Raw genomic sequence first — 17871 nt, 5'->3', positions numbered from 1 at the left:
CCGCACACACACCACATGCACCACCAGCACCACCAGCACCACCAGCACCATCATCACCACCACGCCCACATGGGAAACTACGACTACGGGAACTACAGCATCGGCGACTACACTCCACCCGGAGCCACACAAAACTATTCAGGGTATTATTTCTGCGCACTCAACAAGCCACCCAAGTTTGAACGATTCTACTAGGGCTAGGGCCCTAGAACTAGGGGACTCTGAGAAGAAAATCTTAACTATAGGAAGCATCTACCAGATACTGTCACTGAAGAAATCTAATGAACAAAGTTTAACTAAAAAAAATTATCTGGGGATTATAAGAGATTTCGAAAACATCTTGAACATTAAATCTCCTAAATTTTAACATGTTAACTATAAGATAATATATCTTTCAGTTGCAATACAATTATGTAATTCTTTCAATCTATAACTTCTTAAAATTTTTTTGCAACGAATTATACAATTGCCGTCAAAATAACAGTAGTATTTTAGCTTATGGAAATATCAATCAAAAATAGTTTAAAAGCAACTTTTAGCATTTTTTTTTTATTTTCGTGAATCTAAAATATATGGGGAAAATATAAAAACCCAAACTTATCATGGGTATACTATTTATATATATTTTCAAAAAGGATTGAGACAAAAAGAGTTTTTCACTTTTTAATTTAAAAATTAGGTCAGTATATTGAAAGGTAAATGAAAAGGAACACTTTCCTTCAATATCATAGAAGAAAGGTTGACCCCATACCTTTATGTTATTTTTTCCGCAACTGTATGTCTTATGACGCTTTCCTTTAGAAAAATTATTACGGTTCCTCTTTTAGATATTATATCTTAACATTTCAATGAAAACTGAGAAATCTCTTAAAGTTTACGCCTTTACAGAAGATGTAAGCTTAGAGGTTGTATTCTCATTCACCAGATCCTAACCCAAATGCAGTTAAATATGCTCAAATAAAAATTTCTGTTTGATTGCGGAGAGTCGAACAAATGTAGGCCTAAGCGCTGCACTGTACATACATATAAATACTGTATTTATTATAATCACCTAGCATAATACGTTTTGAGTCCAAGTTAGTTTATCCGTGCTAAAATAAGGTAGTTGAAAACACGCATAAATCTATTCCAAATTAGCCAACGAAATAGGAATTAAGTCGGATATGAGGTCTAATCATAGGACCAACCAACACAGCAGCACCCAAAACGAGAATATTAAAATTGGAATTGTCAAGGAATAATTCACTTAAAAGCCTAAACACGAATATAATTAAATTAAGCTATACTTAGTTGTAGATGTAGGAAAGGTGCTTTGATTTAAGTCAATTTTTGAATATATCAAAGAAAATTATAAATAAAATATGAAATTTGAATAATAGCAAAAACAAATAAAACCTAAATTATGAACTGAATCAATAAACTGGGTCGGAAACGCTTATTCTCAAAGTAATGTAAGATACTCTCTAAAAATATCGATAAAAACAAAAATATCTACCTCGATTTTATAATGCCGGTGGCATTATTTGAGCAAGAATTTTTGAATGAAAACAAATTGCTGAATTAACAAGTGAAAAATTATATAATGTAGAAAAAGATATTACAAAGCTTACAAAGCGTTCAGGCAATGTGGTCGACTAGGTAAACGGCCTCCGTATCGGCTCCGCAGACCAGACGACTTCCGTGGACATCAAAGGAGTTGACAGCCTTGCGGATGTTGCTCAGAACGCCCTCCACATCGACCAGGGAACGTACTCGATCCCCAGACAGCCAGGGACTAAGGCCGTTCTTGTTTGAGTCGCCCCCGAGCACCTTGTTCTCCGACCACATCCACACCTCTCCACCCTCTGCGGCCGTGAAGAGTTTGGTGGGATCCTTGCGATGGAAGCCAATCTCGTTGATGGGACTTTGGTGGGCGCTGAGATAGGAGGCGGGATAGTTTAGGTTGCGCAGATCCCACACCGTTATGGAACCCTCCTCGCTGCCGCAGAGCAGGATGTGCTGTTGCATAGGATGCGTGGCGAGCGACGAGACAAAGTTCGAGGACTTGTCATCCTGGGAGGCCACCGTGAAGGTGGTCTTCGGCTGTGCCTCGGTGGCCACACGGGCGTCCAGCAATCGGATTACGCCCATCCGATTGGCGGTCACCAGTTCCTGCTGGCTGACATAGCAAATCGAGAACAGCGCCATGCTGTCTGCCTCGATTGTGCGTTTCACCTGACGCACATTTGCAACGGAGACGATGTTCACGCATCCATCCTCGCCAGCGGTGGCGATATCCGTGCCGTAGACTGAGAGGTCGGTGCAAGGAGCCGACTCCTGGCTGCGCTGGAAGCAGTGCAACCTTCCGGACCGAGCCGTGCGCTGGATCTGATCCTCCTCCACGGCTCGTTGAACGTTCAGCACGCTGAGATGACCTGATTGTGAATAAAAAGAAAAAAATGCAAGAGCTTCTTAACAGGAAATGTCTTAAATTCTTACCATCCGCACAGCTGACAGCCAGCGTGTCGTTGTCCACGAACTCCATGGCGGTCACGTCGTCTTCCATCGCCACTTTATCCATGCAGCGCGGCGTCTGGTCCACATTGTCCGATTCTGTGGCGGTGGCATATTGGTTCGCCTGCAGCCTCCAGAGGCGCACAAAGTTCCTGTCCATGTCCCAGCTACCGGTGACGAATCGCTCGCTCTGCTGCAGTTGCTCCGGTAGCCAGCGTACCCGGGCCACCTTCTCCGAAATGTAGTGGGTGGACACGTTTGCCATTGACATCTTTTAAGTTAATTTAAAAAAGATTTTGCAATATAAACAAAATTATGTTTTGGCTCCAATGCGGCTTCTGGTTTAGTGTGAACAGAGTGGGCAAAGTGCATTTGAATTTATCGGGAATAACTTTCTAGTATTTTAATGCGGTAGGCAAATATATTAGATCTAGCGTGAAAGTAGCTAAATTTAAATTGGTACTTTAATGCTGCTGCCACTCTATTCTTTTGGCGGGAAATATCAGTAAACAAAACATCAAAGAAGCAAAAGCAAAAAACGCGGGTGATGGACAAATACCTAATTAAAATGCCTATTAAGTCGAAAACAAATGCTGTGTCCAACCAGGTAAGTGAAATTATCAAAACGGTGAGGGGGTAAATAAATGCTCACAATATTTTGTAGGAGAAACCGGTCGTTAAAAAGGAGACTCCCAAAATGCCAGCCAAACAATTGAAAAATGATACTCCAAAGGAGGTACTTACTTTTAATATTTTATATTATTATTATTATTATTAATCATTCTGTTCTGCAGTTGAAAGACAAGGAAAATACAGGCGAGGACAATACCCCAAAGCAAACAAAAGCAGGCAGACCTGGCAGACCGGCTTCCAAGCGAAAGGCTTTAGATACTCCAGAAGTGGTAAGCAATCCATTAAATGTTTATACATATGTAAATAAATATAATGGATGACTGCTTTTATAGAAGGATGAGAAGGTTGAGGCGGATAGTGAGAATCCGCCCAAGCGCAGGAGTTCCCGAGTCACAAGGAGCACACGTTCCATGGCAGAGGATGGACCTCCTTCCCCGGAAAAGGAAAAACCAGAGAAGCTACCATTCATTAAGTACAAGGGGGCTATCAAGTACTTTACGGAGAGTCAGGATATAGCAGCATCCGCTGACGATGTTTTGTAAGTTAAGAGGCGAATTATAAGGGTCATTGTCATAACTAACAAGCGAGTGAAGCGCAAGGAAAGGTTATTTGGGGCTAGCACCAAAAAGCAAATATAAGATAGATGAACTAATTGAAATTTTCCATATTTCTTCACCAGGCAATGGGTGGAGAAGCAGAAGGATGACGTAGTGCCAATGGCCTTTGACATGGAGTGGCCCTTCTCCTTTCAAACTGGCCCTGGCAAGTCCGCCGTCATCCAAATTTGCGTGGACGAGAAGTGTTGCTATATCTACCAGTTGACCAATCTTAAGAAGCTGCCCGCTGCCTTGGTGGCCCTAATCAATCATCCCAAAGTGCGCCTGCATGGTGTGAACATAAAGAAGTCAGTAACAACATACAAAAAATTTAAAAACTTAATTAAGTCGACGAATTCATAATTTTCCAGTGATTTCCGCAAGCTGGCGCGTGACTTTACCGAGGTTTCCGCGGAACCCCTGATTGAAAAGTGCGTGGACTTGGGCGTGTGGTGCAATGAGGTTTGTGAGACTGGCGGTCGCTGGAGCTTAGACCGTTTAACCAACTTTATAGCCAAGAAGGCCGTGGACAAGAACAAGAAGGTGCGCATGAGCAAGTGGCATGTCATTCCGCTGGACGAGAATCAACTGATGTATGCAGCCATCGATGTCTATGTAGGTTGAAATGCATTTTTGTAAGCAAACTTCTTTAAAATTGACTTTTATTACAGATTGGTCAGGTTATCTATCGGGAATTGGAGCGGCGCGAGAAGGCAAAGCTCAAAAATGAAGAAGAGTTTAAGGATCAGAACGGAGATGCAGCCTTTAAAGCTGTTAAAGCCTTGGGAGAAACTTTTCTGACCAAGATTAACGAGGTGACTCTGTGAGCTGTTTTAATTTTATACAAAAGATTATTGTCAAATTTGTTAAGATTTTTGTGGGCTTTTTCCCCAGTTCAATTATTTTTACTTATACAATCTTAAATTTATAACTTGCATTGAAAAATGATTAGACTTTTATTCTTTGTAATATTTCAATTTGATATTTAAATTTAACTAACATTTTAGGAAAAGTTTTTAGAATTTTACACAAAAACATATTTTTGCAATTGACTGACTAACTATTGCATTTCAACAACTTGCTAGATTTTTTTTATCAAGCTTAGTTAAGCTTTTGAGTACCCCAGAATTAGATTAGGATTACAGATCCTTACATTTCACAACTTGCAATAAATTTTAATTTTGTAAATTCGCATTTAACACTTCTAAACACATAATGAACACAGTTGGAGCTGCCTTTGGAGGCATCACTTGAATTGCGGTCGCCGGGTGCCGATAGCTTCGAGTTTCCGCTTGAGCAGATCGTTGTCCAGATCGACTTGGCGCTGGAACTTCTTCCGGTTTACGGCAGCGCTGGAAAGGCGCGGCGCCGGCGGCTGTTGTCGCTGCTGTGACAAAATGGATGATCAGTCTTGCACAGCCATTCCCATCCAAAAAAAACTTACCTTCTCGGGGGCGTTGAACTTCAGGCTACTGGTGCTCGCTTTGATTGTGGCCGTCGGCTTCACCGTCATCATCTTTCGGAGTAGGATCTGGTTCTGGCGCTCGATCTCACGTAGCTGTGGATTCGTAAAACTGTAGCTCTTGCGCCCCGCATTTTTGTAGCTAAACAGATAAATAGTTAATATAGTTGGCTAAAGCTTACATACGGAGTACTCACTTGACCTTATCGTTGGAGCAGCGGGAACGCGAGACATTAATAGGATATTCGCAGGCATCGCTGTTGAAGCTGCTCGGAGTCCCGCTGTTGGCTCGCCTGTTAGACTCCGGCGGTTTGCGCTGTTGCGGATGCCTCATGAGACCATCTCCCTGCCCACACTCGTCCACAAAGTAACCTTCGCCCATTCCTATGCCCAGATCCCGCACGTTCGGTTCCAGACTCTGGCCCAACTGCTGGCCCATTTCCAGTTCCTGCTCCTGCACGAGAAGATCCGATTCCGAGGGACACCTGCACTTCGGTCTGACCAGCCTTGAAGATCGCGTTGTGACTAACGCCTCCTGGGAGCGCTGCACATGCATCCTGATCGGTGGTCTACCTCCTCCCAAGCTTCGGGGACTGGTCATTGCCGATTCCGTCATCGAAGCCATCTCAGATTCAGTTTCCTCGAGCCTGTGACTGCGCTGTTGCATAAGCTCCGTGGCCATGGCAAGTTGCTCGAATGCCTGGCTATTGGGCGCTCCTCCATTGATCTGGAAGGATTTCATAATTATCTCCGACATCTGGGTCATTTGCTGTTCCAAGTATCGCACTCTTGCCAGATCAGGTTGCTGGGCTAGCGAGGCATCGGCAAGCTCAATGAGGTTTTGAATGGGAGTTTCCATTTGATGCTCCTCAGGATCTGTTCTCTCAATAACTTTTTTAGACTCTGTTTCGGTTTCCGGATGCTGCGTTTTTTTTAAATATATAGTATGTCATCGTTATGAAAAGGATTCTTGTTTAAACTTGCCTGCTTTCGGAACCGGGGAGAGTCATCTGCCAGGGTAACATCCGTCTCGTCACCTGGCGCACCCATGGTGACCACACTGTGCTCACTGCTGTTGTCGCTGGCATCCACCAGCGAAACAATGTCCTCCTGAGGCAGCTGCACATTTTTTTTGCACACTGCGGTGACTAGTGGCTCGTCCTCCTCCAGTTGCTCCACTTCCACATCCGTGCCGTCCTCCTCATCGCTACCTTCAACGGGTTGGCGACCATCGTTCGAGTCCATGGTGCCATCGCTTTGGGCATCGTCCTCGTCTCCTTGAAGTTCCTCCTCCTCTTCGACTTCCTCGACTTCAGCATCCTCGTCGTCCTCCCCATCGTCCTCGTCCTCGCTCTCATCCTTAGTCGGGGAATGGGCACTGCCTGGCATCAGAGTGCGCACCGAGGGCGTCTCATCCTCCACAGACGTGTCCAGTCGCAGACTGAGTTGATTGACCTCGGCCACCGTCTTGGTGATGACCACCTGGCTCTCGTCCTCCGACGAGGAGCTCATGTAGGATACCATGCGATCGCGATTGAAACCGCCAGAGAATCGGGCTGCCATCTGGCGACGGGCGTGTGGCTGTGGGCGTGGTGTGGGTTGGGGATTAAGGCTGAATTGGGAAATGGTCAGCTCCTGGAAGGGAGGACTTACGTTTCCGCGAAGGAACTCGGCCTCCATATCACTTTCGCTCTGCGTGTCGCTCTCCTCCAGCAGGCTAGCTATGTTTGGATCGAGCTCCTTGGTCTCAACATTCTGCTCATCCTCATCCTCACATTCTTCCTCTTCCTCCACTTCTTCCTCTTCTTCCGCTGGCACCTGGTCCTCCACCTCCGATTGCGAGTCCTCCTCGAAGGACTCCTCTGCATAGTACTCCTCATCAGAGTTTTCTCCAGCTTCCGACATCCTGTAATCTTATCCTTCGTTGGCCTTATCAGCAAATTCTTGCTTTCCTTAAGGTGTTTTTTGTTGTGGGGGGAAAAACGTTGTCGAACTTTTCGAGGAATACGTGTGTCTTTTTGTAGTTTGTATCGAGAACTGCCGAAACTTCGCAAGCCCGGTAACTCTGAATTTTGATGCCAGCCTGAGTAGTAGCTATTTGTTTACTGCGTTCGATTTCCAGCGAGTTTGATGCGTTCTTTTGATTGACACCTGGCCCCCCAAGTTGGGGCAGGTGCTCCTCCTCCGTCTTTCCCCTTTATGACAACTTGCCGCATTCCACGCCTCTCGCAACTTTGACTCTTTGGCTGCCTTGCGGTGGCGCTGCCAACCATCGACTGGAGCCCACCACCACCCACCCACCACTTGACACCTGGGAATTTATTTATTTTAGCCAGCGGTTGTCCTGGACGACGGAGCAGGCGCAGGCGATTTGTTGTTGGTTGCCGCAGCAGCACTTACCGGCTTTTGTTGGGCTCATTATTGAAAACACTAAATAAATTAACTAAGTGGTGGCACCAGCATCGAAAAAAAATTATTTACTGATTGAAACATTTTAATGGAGTGCGTTTCAGTAAAGAATAGCTATTTTAGAAAGCTCTTCGACAAAAAACTACAATCAAAACTACAAAAACTTCAGCTAAAAGAGAAAAAAACATAATATTTATTAATTATTATTACTGAACGTACTCAATTATTATTGTTTAGTGTAAATCATTTTTTCAATTTAAGTAGAAACGAAAAAACGTACAAATTCAGTAAAAAATAGTAAGCTTCTCACGAAAAAATTGTATTGATGAAATAATGAAGTCTTTTTTTTTGTAAGTTATATTATATATAGTTTTTTAATATTTTAAAAGAAATAAAGAATGGATCGTGAATAATAATATGTTTTTATGCTAAAGCTTAAATTTGATAAAGCCCAAAACAATAATACATTTTAAACAGCCCCTTAAAGCTCATGTGCCAGCGCCTCTGTGCAAACGAGCTTCCGCTAGAGGACATTCTCTTAGTCTCTCACCTCCTCTCTCTCTTTTGGACATTTCTCTCTGAGGGTCTCTTCCGCAATTTGACAGTTGAATGAAAGGCGAAGCGGCGTCGAAATCCGCCGCCTAGTAGCTTCAATTTGTAAATATTGCGAGCGGCGTTCTCGATGCTGTCCTCTCAGTCCCCCCCTCCCTCGTAAATTCCTCTCCGGAGTCATGTGTCCTCTCAGTGCGCATGGGCGTAGAGAGAGCCCCCATTTTGGGCTGCCTTGCTTAGAGCGAAGCGGCTGCTGTTGGCCAGCGGGCAATTCATTTGGCCAAGAAGCTTCGTGGCGTGCGGGCGTGTTGCTAAGCCGGAAAATGCGCGCGTAAACCGTGTTTGATGTGTGAGAAAATTGTGGCCCGCAACGGGAAAATTGGCTGAGCAAACAAGCGAGTGTGTAGCGTGCCTGCGCCTTGTGCCTGTGCTTGCGGAGTGCGTGAATGAAGAGCCACGGAATCGTAGCGGAAATCGTTTGCTGGCCCATCGACTGGCTAGCCAGTGCGGGTAATTAACCTGGCAAATACGCCATCCTAGCCAGCTTCGGAAAAGCAAGTTATAATGGGCTAACACACTTTTTAAAAACCTCTAGTGAAACAAGCGGCGTTTACCGTTTTAAAAACGATCCCGAAAATGTGTGAACTATGCGGCGTACACGCAATATTTGCTTGTGAAACCATCATTATTTAGAAGTAAAATACGCGGCGTATACGCAATCTTTTGCAGCCTTAACTTAACACGCGGCGTAAACGCAATCTAGGCAAAGGTAGAACCCTTTCGCCATTTCGAGTTGTTTAATCAATAGCAAATAGTTCAGGGGAAATTTCACTTTTTTGTCCTTTGCATGCGTTTATGTCCTTTTAGAACAGTCGCTTAAGTAATTGCAAATTGCGTGCCGCAAGTTTACAAGTTATTTCCTTTCTCTCGCTCTCGCTCTCTCTCTCACTCACCTCCCCACCCTTTTTGGCTGCAGCAATTTGGCTAAGAGCGTGCGAGGGTTGAGGGAGTTGCGGGGGCGGTTAGGTGGGTCAAATGGCGCAGCCACACGACACCAGCAAACAGCCGCAGCCACAGCCACAGCCACCAACTTACAAGCTTCAACCTGAATCCTGCAGCTTCGAACCACCAGCCATCAGCCGCAGTCAATGCGGCTAGACCAACAGCTCCAGCGGCATCAAAAAGTCTTGGCTTAGATTGGGTTGGCTTGGCCGTGGCTTTAAGAGAAACACATCCGTTAAGACGGCGAATACCCAGTAATAACTGAGACTTTAAAAGTTTTCCTTACGAACTCCAAACAAAAATTTAGTGTGGATAATTTAAAAAACTTTTAAATGTACTTTTAAAAGATTTAATCCCCTGCAACACCAAATTTTCTAATGTAATTTGCTACCGACGGATTTTTCATTAAATGTTCAAAGCAAAGCCCCGGATTTTTGGATGCACTTAACAACAATAATAATTCAATAATATGCCACCAAAATTTTAGTGTATTTAATTCTATTTCTATTTGTTTCCATTTCTAAACAAGTGTGTTTTGCTTACCTATGATTTTAAATATTTCCTAAACAAATTTATATGAATTAATTTATTATCTATTTAGTTGATTTTTCCTCGTTATTCCAAAGAGAACAGCACGTTTTCGGTAATCATTGCTTTTGCTCGTGAAATCATTTTTACGGTCTGGTCTCCAGTGTTCAATTAGAAGGAGTTATCTCTAGATTTTATTTTATTTTAAGATGAAGAATGACTGCAAGTAATTGATTTTTTTTATTTTATATTTGTTAGTCTATTATATCCAATTCTTTAAATAACTAGGCCAAAAGTGATTTAAATTTAAATTTAGTTATTGAACAATTTTTTGAAGTTTTTGACCATTTAGTGTTATCTTACTTTCAAGGGTATGGTTAACTTCGTTTTAGACTTGGGCTTAACCTTTCTCGTCGCTGCTCTATTTTTTGTTGCTTATCGATTTTCGACGGTTGACTGACGTCGGGACTTTGGGCCAAAACTCGAGCTGTGAGCCGGCTAATAATGCTCAGTAGGTCAGCGCCGCGGCAGTTTGAAGTGCGTTAGAAGCAACAGTGGTCAAAGGCGTACTGAAACGAAACCGAAAACTGGCACAGCCCAGAAAGAGACAGGAACAGCTGGGTCGAGAGAGACGGGTCGAGTTATCGCGAGTGAGAGGGGAACACGAACCGCTGGTTCTACTTGAGGCGTTTAAAAATAGCAGCTAGCTCACACACAAACGCAGTGGCAACTTCAAACGCGCTTGGCCTACTTTTCTGTCGTAATGGGCTTGGGACGTCAACTGCTGCTGGTCCTGCTCCTGCTCCAGCTCCTGCTCCTCGTTCTTTCGCTCCTCCGTGCCACACACCACTTTTCAACGCAACCGTCTACCGCAACCACGTTAAATGAAGCACTCTAACAAGCACCAAGAAAAACAATATTAATTATCAAGTTATTTGCTGCCATCTGGGTTCTTTGATAGCTGAATTTATATAAAGAGCTTAAAATTTGTTTAGTGCCCAAGTACAAGTCCTTTCATACTAATAATACTAATACTATTAATAAAAACGGTATTTTTTTAAATCTGTTAAATCAAGAAGTTAAACTAATCATCAATGGAGCAGTCGTTTCTTAAGATAATTAAAATGGTACTTTTAAATAAATGTGAGCTGAGTTAGCTTTGCTCCAAATTAACCTTTTATTCGGATATATCCGAATATAGGAAGTATGTTTTCTTCGTGTATAAACAGGGACACTACCTCCACACGTAAATGGCCAATGGCAAAGCAAAGAGTGAACAGTTGCGGTAAGCAGCGGGCGAGTTGAACAGGACAGAAGGCATAGGAGCCAGCACAAGCGGCGTTAACCATACGCACCGTGTGCCAATCCGTGTCCAGCGAATGCAAAGTCAATCAGCGTTTAATTGACAGCTGCAGTCACTGCCAGATACGTCCAACAAAGGGCCGAAAACCCAGCAAGCATTCAGAAACAACAATTAAAACGGAACACACTGAACAGGATTCTGCTGCTGTTTTTGTGTTCAAAAGTGGAGAAGTAGCCCAAACAGAATCGGCTTGAAACGAATTTTTTTTGATTAATGATTTGATGTCAAAGTAAAAGTATCAATTGTCTGCGAACACTATAAGTTGTTGAAGATATGTCAATTCAGAGAGCTTAAGCAAATAAGAAAAATGTGAGGTTGTTCTAATCGAAACTTTAGAACTATTCTTGTTTTTTATATATTTATTATTTTTTATATAAAATCATTATCAATATTTGTACTGTTTTCCTGTGAACAACACATCTATTCCATTTAATTAAATAATACCTTTAATTCAAGCTTTATTTGTTCTTCTTAATACCAAAATATGGAATATAGAATGGGTTTCCAATCGTCCCCTAATCTAATGTTTTTTTAGATTAAAATAAAAAAATCCTTTTCATTGTTTTCAGCCAAAGGATAAAGAGTTTTGTCAATATCTTAAATTTGAACAAATCGAGGAAAACGTTTGAGTGATAAACTTAAACTTTTACTTATTTGCTTACTTTCCTTTTTAATTCCAAAAGAAACTCTAATTGGCTTCATCAAACTTATTTGATGAGGGGTTATATAAAATCAACATTTTCTTTGCCGCTACCCAATTAGCTTTATTGGCTATTTCTGACCAGAGATTGTTTTTTTGAAAAAAAGAGGAAAATTGGAAACCACAGAACAAGTTTAAGTAAGCTTAGGCAACATCCTCTTACCAACATCCTTCCCCCATTTTAGCCATATGGCTGTCAGTGTTTGGTGGCCGTGGCTGCGGCTGCTCAAAACTTATCGCTCGATTGCAGATTGTTTCTCGGCTGCCAAGTCGGCGCCGCAAAGTATGCAGCACTAAGTAGTCGCAAGTTGGCTTTTCTTCTCTCGCCTCGTGTCATGGCATTTTCCAATTAGAACTGCCTTTTGGCCTGGCCAAGTGAAAAAGAGTGGGAAGAAAGCAGGACTGGTGCCAAACATGCGTGGCACGTGAGCGGCAAAGGTAAAAACTTCTCGTTTCCCATGTGCGTGTGTGTGCATGTAAATTACAAAATCGTGCAAAAAAGGTGCCATTAAAAAGGCAAAAAGAGGCAAAAAAACGAACAGCCACCCAACATATGGGAAATTTAAAAGAACATCGAGTTGCGCATACCCTAGCAGACCTTTTTAAATATTTATGCGAGCAACAAAAATGTGCCGACAGAAGGGGCAAGTATTGAATTTGTGAAATAAAATGATAAACATGGGTGAATACTTTTATTTTATGTCTTCCAACTAAATGCCAACCGAAAACATTTTATTTGTGTCACAGAAATCTCTTGCACTTTGAGAAAAGCCAAATATAATAAATTTTTATTTTCAAATAGTGAGCTGTTGGTTAAATTTATTTCATTGTTTTGTTTTGCAAAAAGTATATTATTTTTAGAATTAGTTTCATTAGTTTCAGTATAGGAGGAGTAATGTTAAATACAGTTTTTTTAAAGTCGAATTAGGATTCGTACTAAAGACTAAAGAAGTTTATTAAAAACTATAGTTTATGACCATTACATTTGAATTGAAAAATTCCACAAAACTACTCAAAAGTCTTAAACCGGTAAGAACATTTAAAAAAAACTTTTACATTTACTTTTTCACTTTAGCAAGTTTATATATTTATTATTTTCTGTTTGTAAACTCAAATCTGCCTTACAACTTTTTAAGCTTAAGTCACATTTATATGTTTTATACCTCGAATTAGGGTATTTTGCAAGGAACGTCGAATGTTATGCCCGGCAGGGCGGCAATTTAAATTCTCGCTTCACGCCCGTGGCACGCCCCTGCCTTTTTACCAACCCCCAATCCTCCCCTCTTTCTCCTGATTTGTCGCCTGCCCTGCCCCGGTCGCATTGCGTATACGCCGCGTATTTCACACACACGCATACCTACACGCTCCCGCATGCGTTGCGTATACGCCGCGTTATCCGCCCCCGTCTCATGCGACATACGTGCGTGTGCTGCATAATTACAGGTGCGCTGTGCTGTTGCGGTCGTGGATGATGCGGCTGGCGCTGGCGGTGCCAGGAGCACAGTTCCCGGGCCATAATTGTCGGTTGAATGACTCTCGATGCGATAGCAATAACAGCAAAATCGGCCGCGGTGGCTACAGTTCGCATAATTTTCATCACGGCCCCATTTGACGGAGGAGAACAGCAGCAGCAGCAGCAGCAGCAGCAGCAGCAGCAGCAGCAGCAGCAGCAGCAACAGCAACAGCAGCAGCGAAAAATTGCCAACAGCACCACCGCTAAATTTCGGACTTTGCGACATGTTAGCAAGGGCAAAGCAAACCAACAACACGACAACAACAACAAAACACAACTATCGTCAGCAACATTTAATAAACCAAAAAAACCATCAGGAAAGGGGGGGAGTGCCGAATCATCATCGGGACTAGCTGCGGGAAAAGATGGTTCTCAGCACCGAATGGTCGCAGGTCGAGGTTATCGATCTGATCAACGATGGGAACGGCTTGGGCTTCATCCTCGTCGGCGGGCGCAGCACCGGGGTGGTGATCAAGGCCCTCACGCCGGGGGGCGTGGCCGAGCGGGACGGGCGCCTGCAGCTGGGCGACCACCTGCTGCAGATCGGCGAGGTCACGCTGCGGGGCTACAGCTCGGAGCAGGTGGCCACAGTTCTTCGTCAGACCGGAGCTCAGGTGCGTCTGATAGTGGCGCGGCCGGTAGAGCCGACGGCCATCGATTACCAAACGCTGGCCTGTCAGGCGCCGATTATACCAACTAAGCTCCTCTCCGACCCGGAAGAACTGTCGCGTCATCTCTTCCAGAATCCGAGTTTTGCCACTGCCGCCGCCGCCGCAGCAGCCGCATCAGCCGCTGCAGCTGCGGCTGCAGCAGCGGGCTCCAGCGGAGGCGCTGGCCTGGATGTGGCCAGCCTGGTGGGTCTGGTGCGCGGCGGTCCCGTGGAGGGCTCCGAACTGTCCGCCGTGGAACCGGCTCAGTTGCAGATCAGCGAGCTGGGCGACCTGGCCGACTTCCCACTGCCTCCGATTCCGGGCGGCAATCCGCTGATCACGGAATCCAATGCTAGCCAGCGACCTTGTCCGCGCCTGGATCTGGACATAGTGCCCTTCTCGATACTATCGCCCCCGCCACGCCCCGCCCTGCAGCTGCTGCCCCTGGAGACCCAATGGCGGTCCGTTCAGGATCAGCACCAGCACATTGAGACTGTGATAGCCGACAGCAAGCGCAAGAAGCTGTTGGCCAATGAAAATGGCGGCTCCGCTTCCGAATCCGGTTCCGGTTCCGGCTCGGGCTCCGGCTCCCCCGACGACTCGTACATGGACTCACCGGAAACGGAAACCTACGTGGTGGAGCTTCACAAAAACGTCTACGGCCTGGGCATAACCGTGGCCGGCTATGTCTGCGAGGAGGAGGATCTCTCGGGCATTTTCGTGAAGAGCATCATCGAAGGCAGTGCCGCGGAGACAAGTGGCCAGATCCAGATTAACGATCGCATTGTGGCCGTGGACGGTCGGTCCCTGTCCGGGGTGACCAATCACCAGGCGGTGGAGCTGCTGCGCAACACCGACATCGTGGTTCATCTGACTCTGGAGCGGTTCCTGCGAGGCCGGAAGTTCGAACATTTGCAAGTGGCTCTAACGGAAATCAAGGGCAGCTCCGCGCGCTCCGGCCTGGACAGAAATCAGGACAAGGATGCGGACCAGGAGTCGCAGCTATCCATGCCCGGGTCACCCTCGATAGCCACGCTGAGTTGGCTGCCGCCCAAATCGCTGGATGCCGACTCGATAGCCACCGAAGGCGACGAGGTCGTGGATGCGGAGGATGTGGTCGTTTCGGGGGCGGAGGATGTGTGTCTCGAACTGCCGTCTCGGGACACCGTGGAGTCGAACATGTCGCACGTGCTGGACCGCAGTGATCACAGTGGCGGCGGAGTGATAAGGCCCAAGATCAGTCCCATAGCTCCGCTGACCAATGGCCGCAGCGTAAACCTGGCCGATGACAGTGGCAATGACACCGATGAGCAGTGTCCAGAGCCGGAAGCGGAAATGGAAATGGAAACGGCAACGGCAAGGGCTAAAAAGGTATCGAAGCCGGAGTCGGAGCGGGGTATCAAAGAGCTTGAGGATCTGGATACCGATCCCGGCCAGATGCCAACGCCCACAAACGAGGCGCCTGTGAAAGTGGCCAGCCCGACCGCCGCCTCGCTGCGCGTGGCCTGGAAAAGTGAGTTTCCCGACAGTGAAATTATAGTTGCCGAAATAAATAAACTTTCAGGTCTAGGGATCAGCCTGGAAGGCACCGTGGACGTGGAGTGCGGCATTGAGAAGCGTCCGCACCACTATATCCGCTCCATACTGGCCGACGGGCCGGTGGGGCGCCAGGGCATCCTGCGGCCGGGAGACGAGCTCCTCCAGGTGAACGAGCACAAGCTCCAGGGCTTGCGGCACACCGATGTGGTCAAGATCCTCAAGGAGCTGCCCGCCAGCGTTAAGTTGGTCTGCGCCCGCGGCACTCGCGTTCCGTCGGTGATAAACACCTCGCAAAACCCTGAGGCCTTCGAAACGCGCAGCCTTTTGCCCGGTGGCCACCAGAGTCTCCAGAACCTGCTGAGCAAGGCCCAATCGGAGAGCTCTCTCTACACGTCCAGCACGGCGACTCTAACGGATGCAGGCGCAGCTGGCGGCGGAGCAGGAGGATCGGGGGGGAATGGAGCAGCTGGAGGAGCTCGCTCCAAGTCCCTGGAGAACGTTTCCGGCCTGGCGCTGTGGAGCTGCGAAGTGACCGCCGTGGATATCGAGAAAACGGAGCAGGGATTCGGGTTCTCCATCCTGGACTACCAGGACCCTCTGGACTCGGAAGGCAGTGTGATCGTAATTCGCGGCCTGATACGCGGTGGTGCTGCGGAGGCAACCAACGAGATCTACCCGGGCGATCGCCTGATGAGCGTCGGCGACCGCCTGCTCCAGGGGCTCGAGCTGGACGAGGCGGTGTCCATTCTGAAGGCCGTGCCGCCGGGACTCACCCGCCTGGGCATCTGCCGACCCCTCTCCGCCTCGGACAGCAACAGCAACAGCAACATAGCCTCGCCGCTCGGCGATTCGGCCAGCACATAGTGGCAGCCCCTCCCCGACGACCATCAGGAGTCGGATACACCACTGGAATCGGTATCGGAAGCAGGAGCGAAAGCGGAAGCAGAGCAGGAACTGGAGCCGTTTGCAATATGTGAGTACTCCTTTATCTTTACATTACCAAAAAGCTGCAGTTCTAATTCTTTAACTTTTCTTATATACATCTTATAACATCTCGTTGCGTTAGTCTGTAAAAAACTGCATTTAAAAATAGGTTTGTAATATCGGGGCGATATTTTGCGATGTTTAAGATGTCAGCAATTGTTGTTGTTTTTAACTAAAAAGCTATTTCCATCCTGAATTTAAAAATGTGTTTATCAGCATAGTAATGACTTTAAACGAGCCAATTTGAATTCGATTTAAATAAGCAAATAAAGGAAAAAAGATTCAATTATAAACTTTTCGGAAAGTTTTTGACTGATTGGTGGCGCGCAGCTGCTACCAAAAGTCAATATGAATGCGAATGGTTATTGAGAAAGCCGGGTCGCGAGTTAATATTAAATTGTCACCTGTCACACCTGTTGTGAATTTCACTTCCGGATTTTTTCTTTCGCTTTTCTCTGCTTACAACTTTAATCAAGTGGTAGTTTTTTTTTGCTTGCGTGAGTATTCATGGATACCTTTTTTGGGTCTGGAGTTTCAACCTGATACATATATATGAGATTTCGTTTTTAATTGTGGCCCTTGGTTACGCCCAAAAATCATTTTAAAAAGGTTACGCCCATCATTGGACAGGAATCAGAAAATAAATGTGTAAAGGGCCATTGTTAAATGGATGACCGCTTAATATGCTTTTGAAGTAGTTCATTGCTCATACACCCTGTACGGTAAAAACAAAGATTACCGTCTGCCTTCTTCCCATCTTATTAAAAAAAATATTTTTAGATATTGACCGCAACCTTTTCGTGTGGGCTAATTTGAAGGCAACCTTTCTGCCTTAATGTCTACTACTTCTTTTTAAAAATAATTTGTTTGGGCTGTTGAGAGGGGTATATTAAAAACTAAAGTTTGGTAAAAATGTAAAATCGATTCGGGACCATGAATAAAATTTGGGATCGCTTCAGAAAGCAACATTCATAAATTACTTGGCCCAACTAAATTTCGTTTAGTAGATTCTTGCCCAGTTTGCCCTTAACTTGCTTAATTTTTGATACAAGCTTAACCACACTTCTCTCCTTGCTTAAATCATTACATTTGTAATTAAACATAGGAAAATTGTGTGGCGTTTGACATATGCTGAAAACTTTTAATACCCAACACCTAAAATGCTAGGACCAACGGGGAAAGTGTCCTCCAGGAAGCTGGGCCAAAACTTTCCCTCACCCACTTATGAATACGAAGTTTGGTTTACACAGCTTGGGGCCCTCTTCACGCGTTAATAATTTATGCGTAGATATAAATACAAAACTTTGACAAGAGCTGGACGAAGGATAAACTGAAAATTACCACTAATCTCCTGGGGTCGACATTTTCTCTTCATGTTAGCCTCATAAATAGTAATTATCTTAATTGGCTCTAGATGTTCGCATTCATAATTTACAATTTGTCTAGC

The 17871-nt window shown here is 45.2% G+C and overlaps 5 protein-coding genes across 12 annotated transcripts in view; 3 read left to right on the top strand and 2 right to left on the bottom strand.

Moving 5' to 3' along the window:
- Positions 1-15: 15 nt before the first annotated feature.
- Positions 16-566, top strand: LOC121467617 (histidine-rich glycoprotein). Its single transcript, XM_041709600.1, has one exon. The coding sequence runs from the start codon at positions 16-18 to the stop codon at positions 193-195; it is 180 nt and encodes a 59-aa protein (XP_041565534.1). The 3' UTR covers positions 196-566.
- Positions 567-1560: 994 nt separating this feature from the next.
- On the bottom strand, positions 1561-2841 carry LOC108137031 (nucleoporin Nup43). Its single transcript, XM_017258531.2, has 2 exons — positions 2479-2841; positions 1561-2414 (listed from the first exon to the last, which is right to left on the bottom strand). The coding sequence occupies exons 1-2, from the start codon at positions 2762-2764 to the stop codon at positions 1618-1620; spliced, it is 1083 nt and encodes a 360-aa protein (XP_017114020.1). The 5' UTR covers positions 2765-2841; the 3' UTR covers positions 1561-1617.
- Positions 2842-3003: 162 nt separating this feature from the next.
- On the top strand, positions 3004-4916 carry LOC108137011 (Werner Syndrome-like exonuclease). The gene is made up of 7 exons (XM_017258511.2): positions 3004-3100; positions 3158-3229; positions 3288-3395; positions 3459-3664; positions 3806-4030; positions 4094-4337; positions 4394-4916. Exons 1-7 carry the CDS (start codon positions 3041-3043, stop codon positions 4547-4549), a joined length of 1071 nt encoding a protein of 356 aa, XP_017114000.1. The 5' UTR covers positions 3004-3040; the 3' UTR covers positions 4550-4916.
- Positions 4872-7278, bottom strand: LOC108137010 (protein hemingway). Of its 3 annotated transcripts, XM_017258510.2 has the most exons (6): positions 6838-7278; positions 6169-6765; positions 5972-6106; positions 5382-5911; positions 5167-5326; positions 4872-5109 (listed from the first exon to the last, which is right to left on the bottom strand). In XM_017258510.2, exons 1-6 carry the CDS (start codon positions 7087-7089, stop codon positions 4969-4971), a joined length of 1815 nt encoding a protein of 604 aa, XP_017113999.1. In that variant the 5' UTR covers positions 7090-7278; the 3' UTR covers positions 4872-4968. The 3 variants fall into 3 exon arrangements, with proteins under 3 accessions (XP_017113999.1, XP_017113997.1, XP_017113998.1); XM_017258508.2 differs by having other exon boundaries at positions 5382-6106; positions 6838-7277; XM_017258509.2 differs by having other exon boundaries at positions 4872-5106; positions 5382-6106; positions 6838-7277.
- A 1150-nt stretch (positions 7279-8428) lies between these two features.
- LOC108136912 (patj homolog) overlaps positions 8429-17871 on the top strand; it is a 28293-nt gene continuing 18850 nt past the window's right edge. The window contains exons 1-2 of one of the 6 annotated variants that reach the window (XM_017258374.2): positions 8429-8655; positions 13182-16413. In XM_017258374.2, coding sequence (XP_017113863.1) covers positions 13617-16304 — 2688 coding nt within the window. In that variant the 5' untranslated portion in view covers positions 8429-8655; positions 13182-13616 and the 3' untranslated portion in view covers positions 16305-16413. Of the gene's footprint in view, positions 16414-17871 lie in introns of all 6 variants that reach the window. The other 5 variants (XM_017258373.2, XM_017258372.2, XM_017258371.2 and 2 more) reach the window with 5 other exon arrangements.

This window comes from Drosophila elegans, unplaced genomic scaffold (assembly GCF_018152505.1).
Source record: "Drosophila elegans isolate 14027-0461.03 unplaced genomic scaffold, ASM1815250v1 contig_476, whole genome shotgun sequence".
NCBI lineage: Eukaryota > Metazoa > Arthropoda > Insecta > Diptera > Drosophilidae > Drosophila > Drosophila elegans.
Note: the sequence above shows the minus strand (reverse complement) of the source record. Positions and strands in the feature narration are given on the sequence as shown.

What these genes read in the sequence shown, in the direction of transcription:
- LOC121467617 (XM_041709600.1), top strand. Translation starts at nt 16, where the DNA reads ATGCACCACCAGCACCACCAGCACCACCAGCACCATCATCACCACCAC.
- LOC108137031 (XM_017258531.2), bottom strand. Translation starts at nt 2,764, where the DNA reads ATGTCAATGGCAAACGTGTCCACCCACTACATTTCGGAGAAGGTGGCC. An exon ending in GGCTGTCAGCTGTGCGGATG is followed by an intron (nt 2,415 to 2,478) that starts GTAAGAATTTAA and finishes ATTCACAATCAG; the next exon opens with GTCATCTCAGCGTGCTGAAC.
- LOC108137011 (XM_017258511.2), top strand. Translation starts at nt 3,041, where the DNA reads ATGGACAAATACCTAATTAAAATGCCTATTAAGTCGAAAACAAATGCT. An exon ending in CAAATGCTGTGTCCAACCAG is followed by an intron (nt 3,101 to 3,157) that starts GTAAGTGAAATT and finishes AATATTTTGTAG; the next exon opens with GAGAAACCGGTCGTTAAAAA. An exon ending in AAAATGATACTCCAAAGGAG is followed by an intron (nt 3,230 to 3,287) that starts GTACTTACTTTT and finishes TCTGTTCTGCAG; the next exon opens with TTGAAAGACAAGGAAAATAC.
- LOC108137010 (XM_017258508.2), bottom strand. Translation starts at nt 7,089, where the DNA reads ATGTCGGAAGCTGGAGAAAACTCTGATGAGGAGTACTATGCAGAGGAG. An exon ending in CCGAGTTCCTTCGCGGAAAC is followed by an intron (nt 6,766 to 6,837) that starts GTAAGTCCTCCC and finishes CCACGCCCACAG; the next exon opens with CCACACGCCCGTCGCCAGAT. An exon ending in CTCCCCGGTTCCGAAAGCAG is followed by an intron (nt 6,107 to 6,168) that starts GCAAGTTTAAAC and finishes AAAAAAACGCAG; the next exon opens with CATCCGGAAACCGAAACAGA.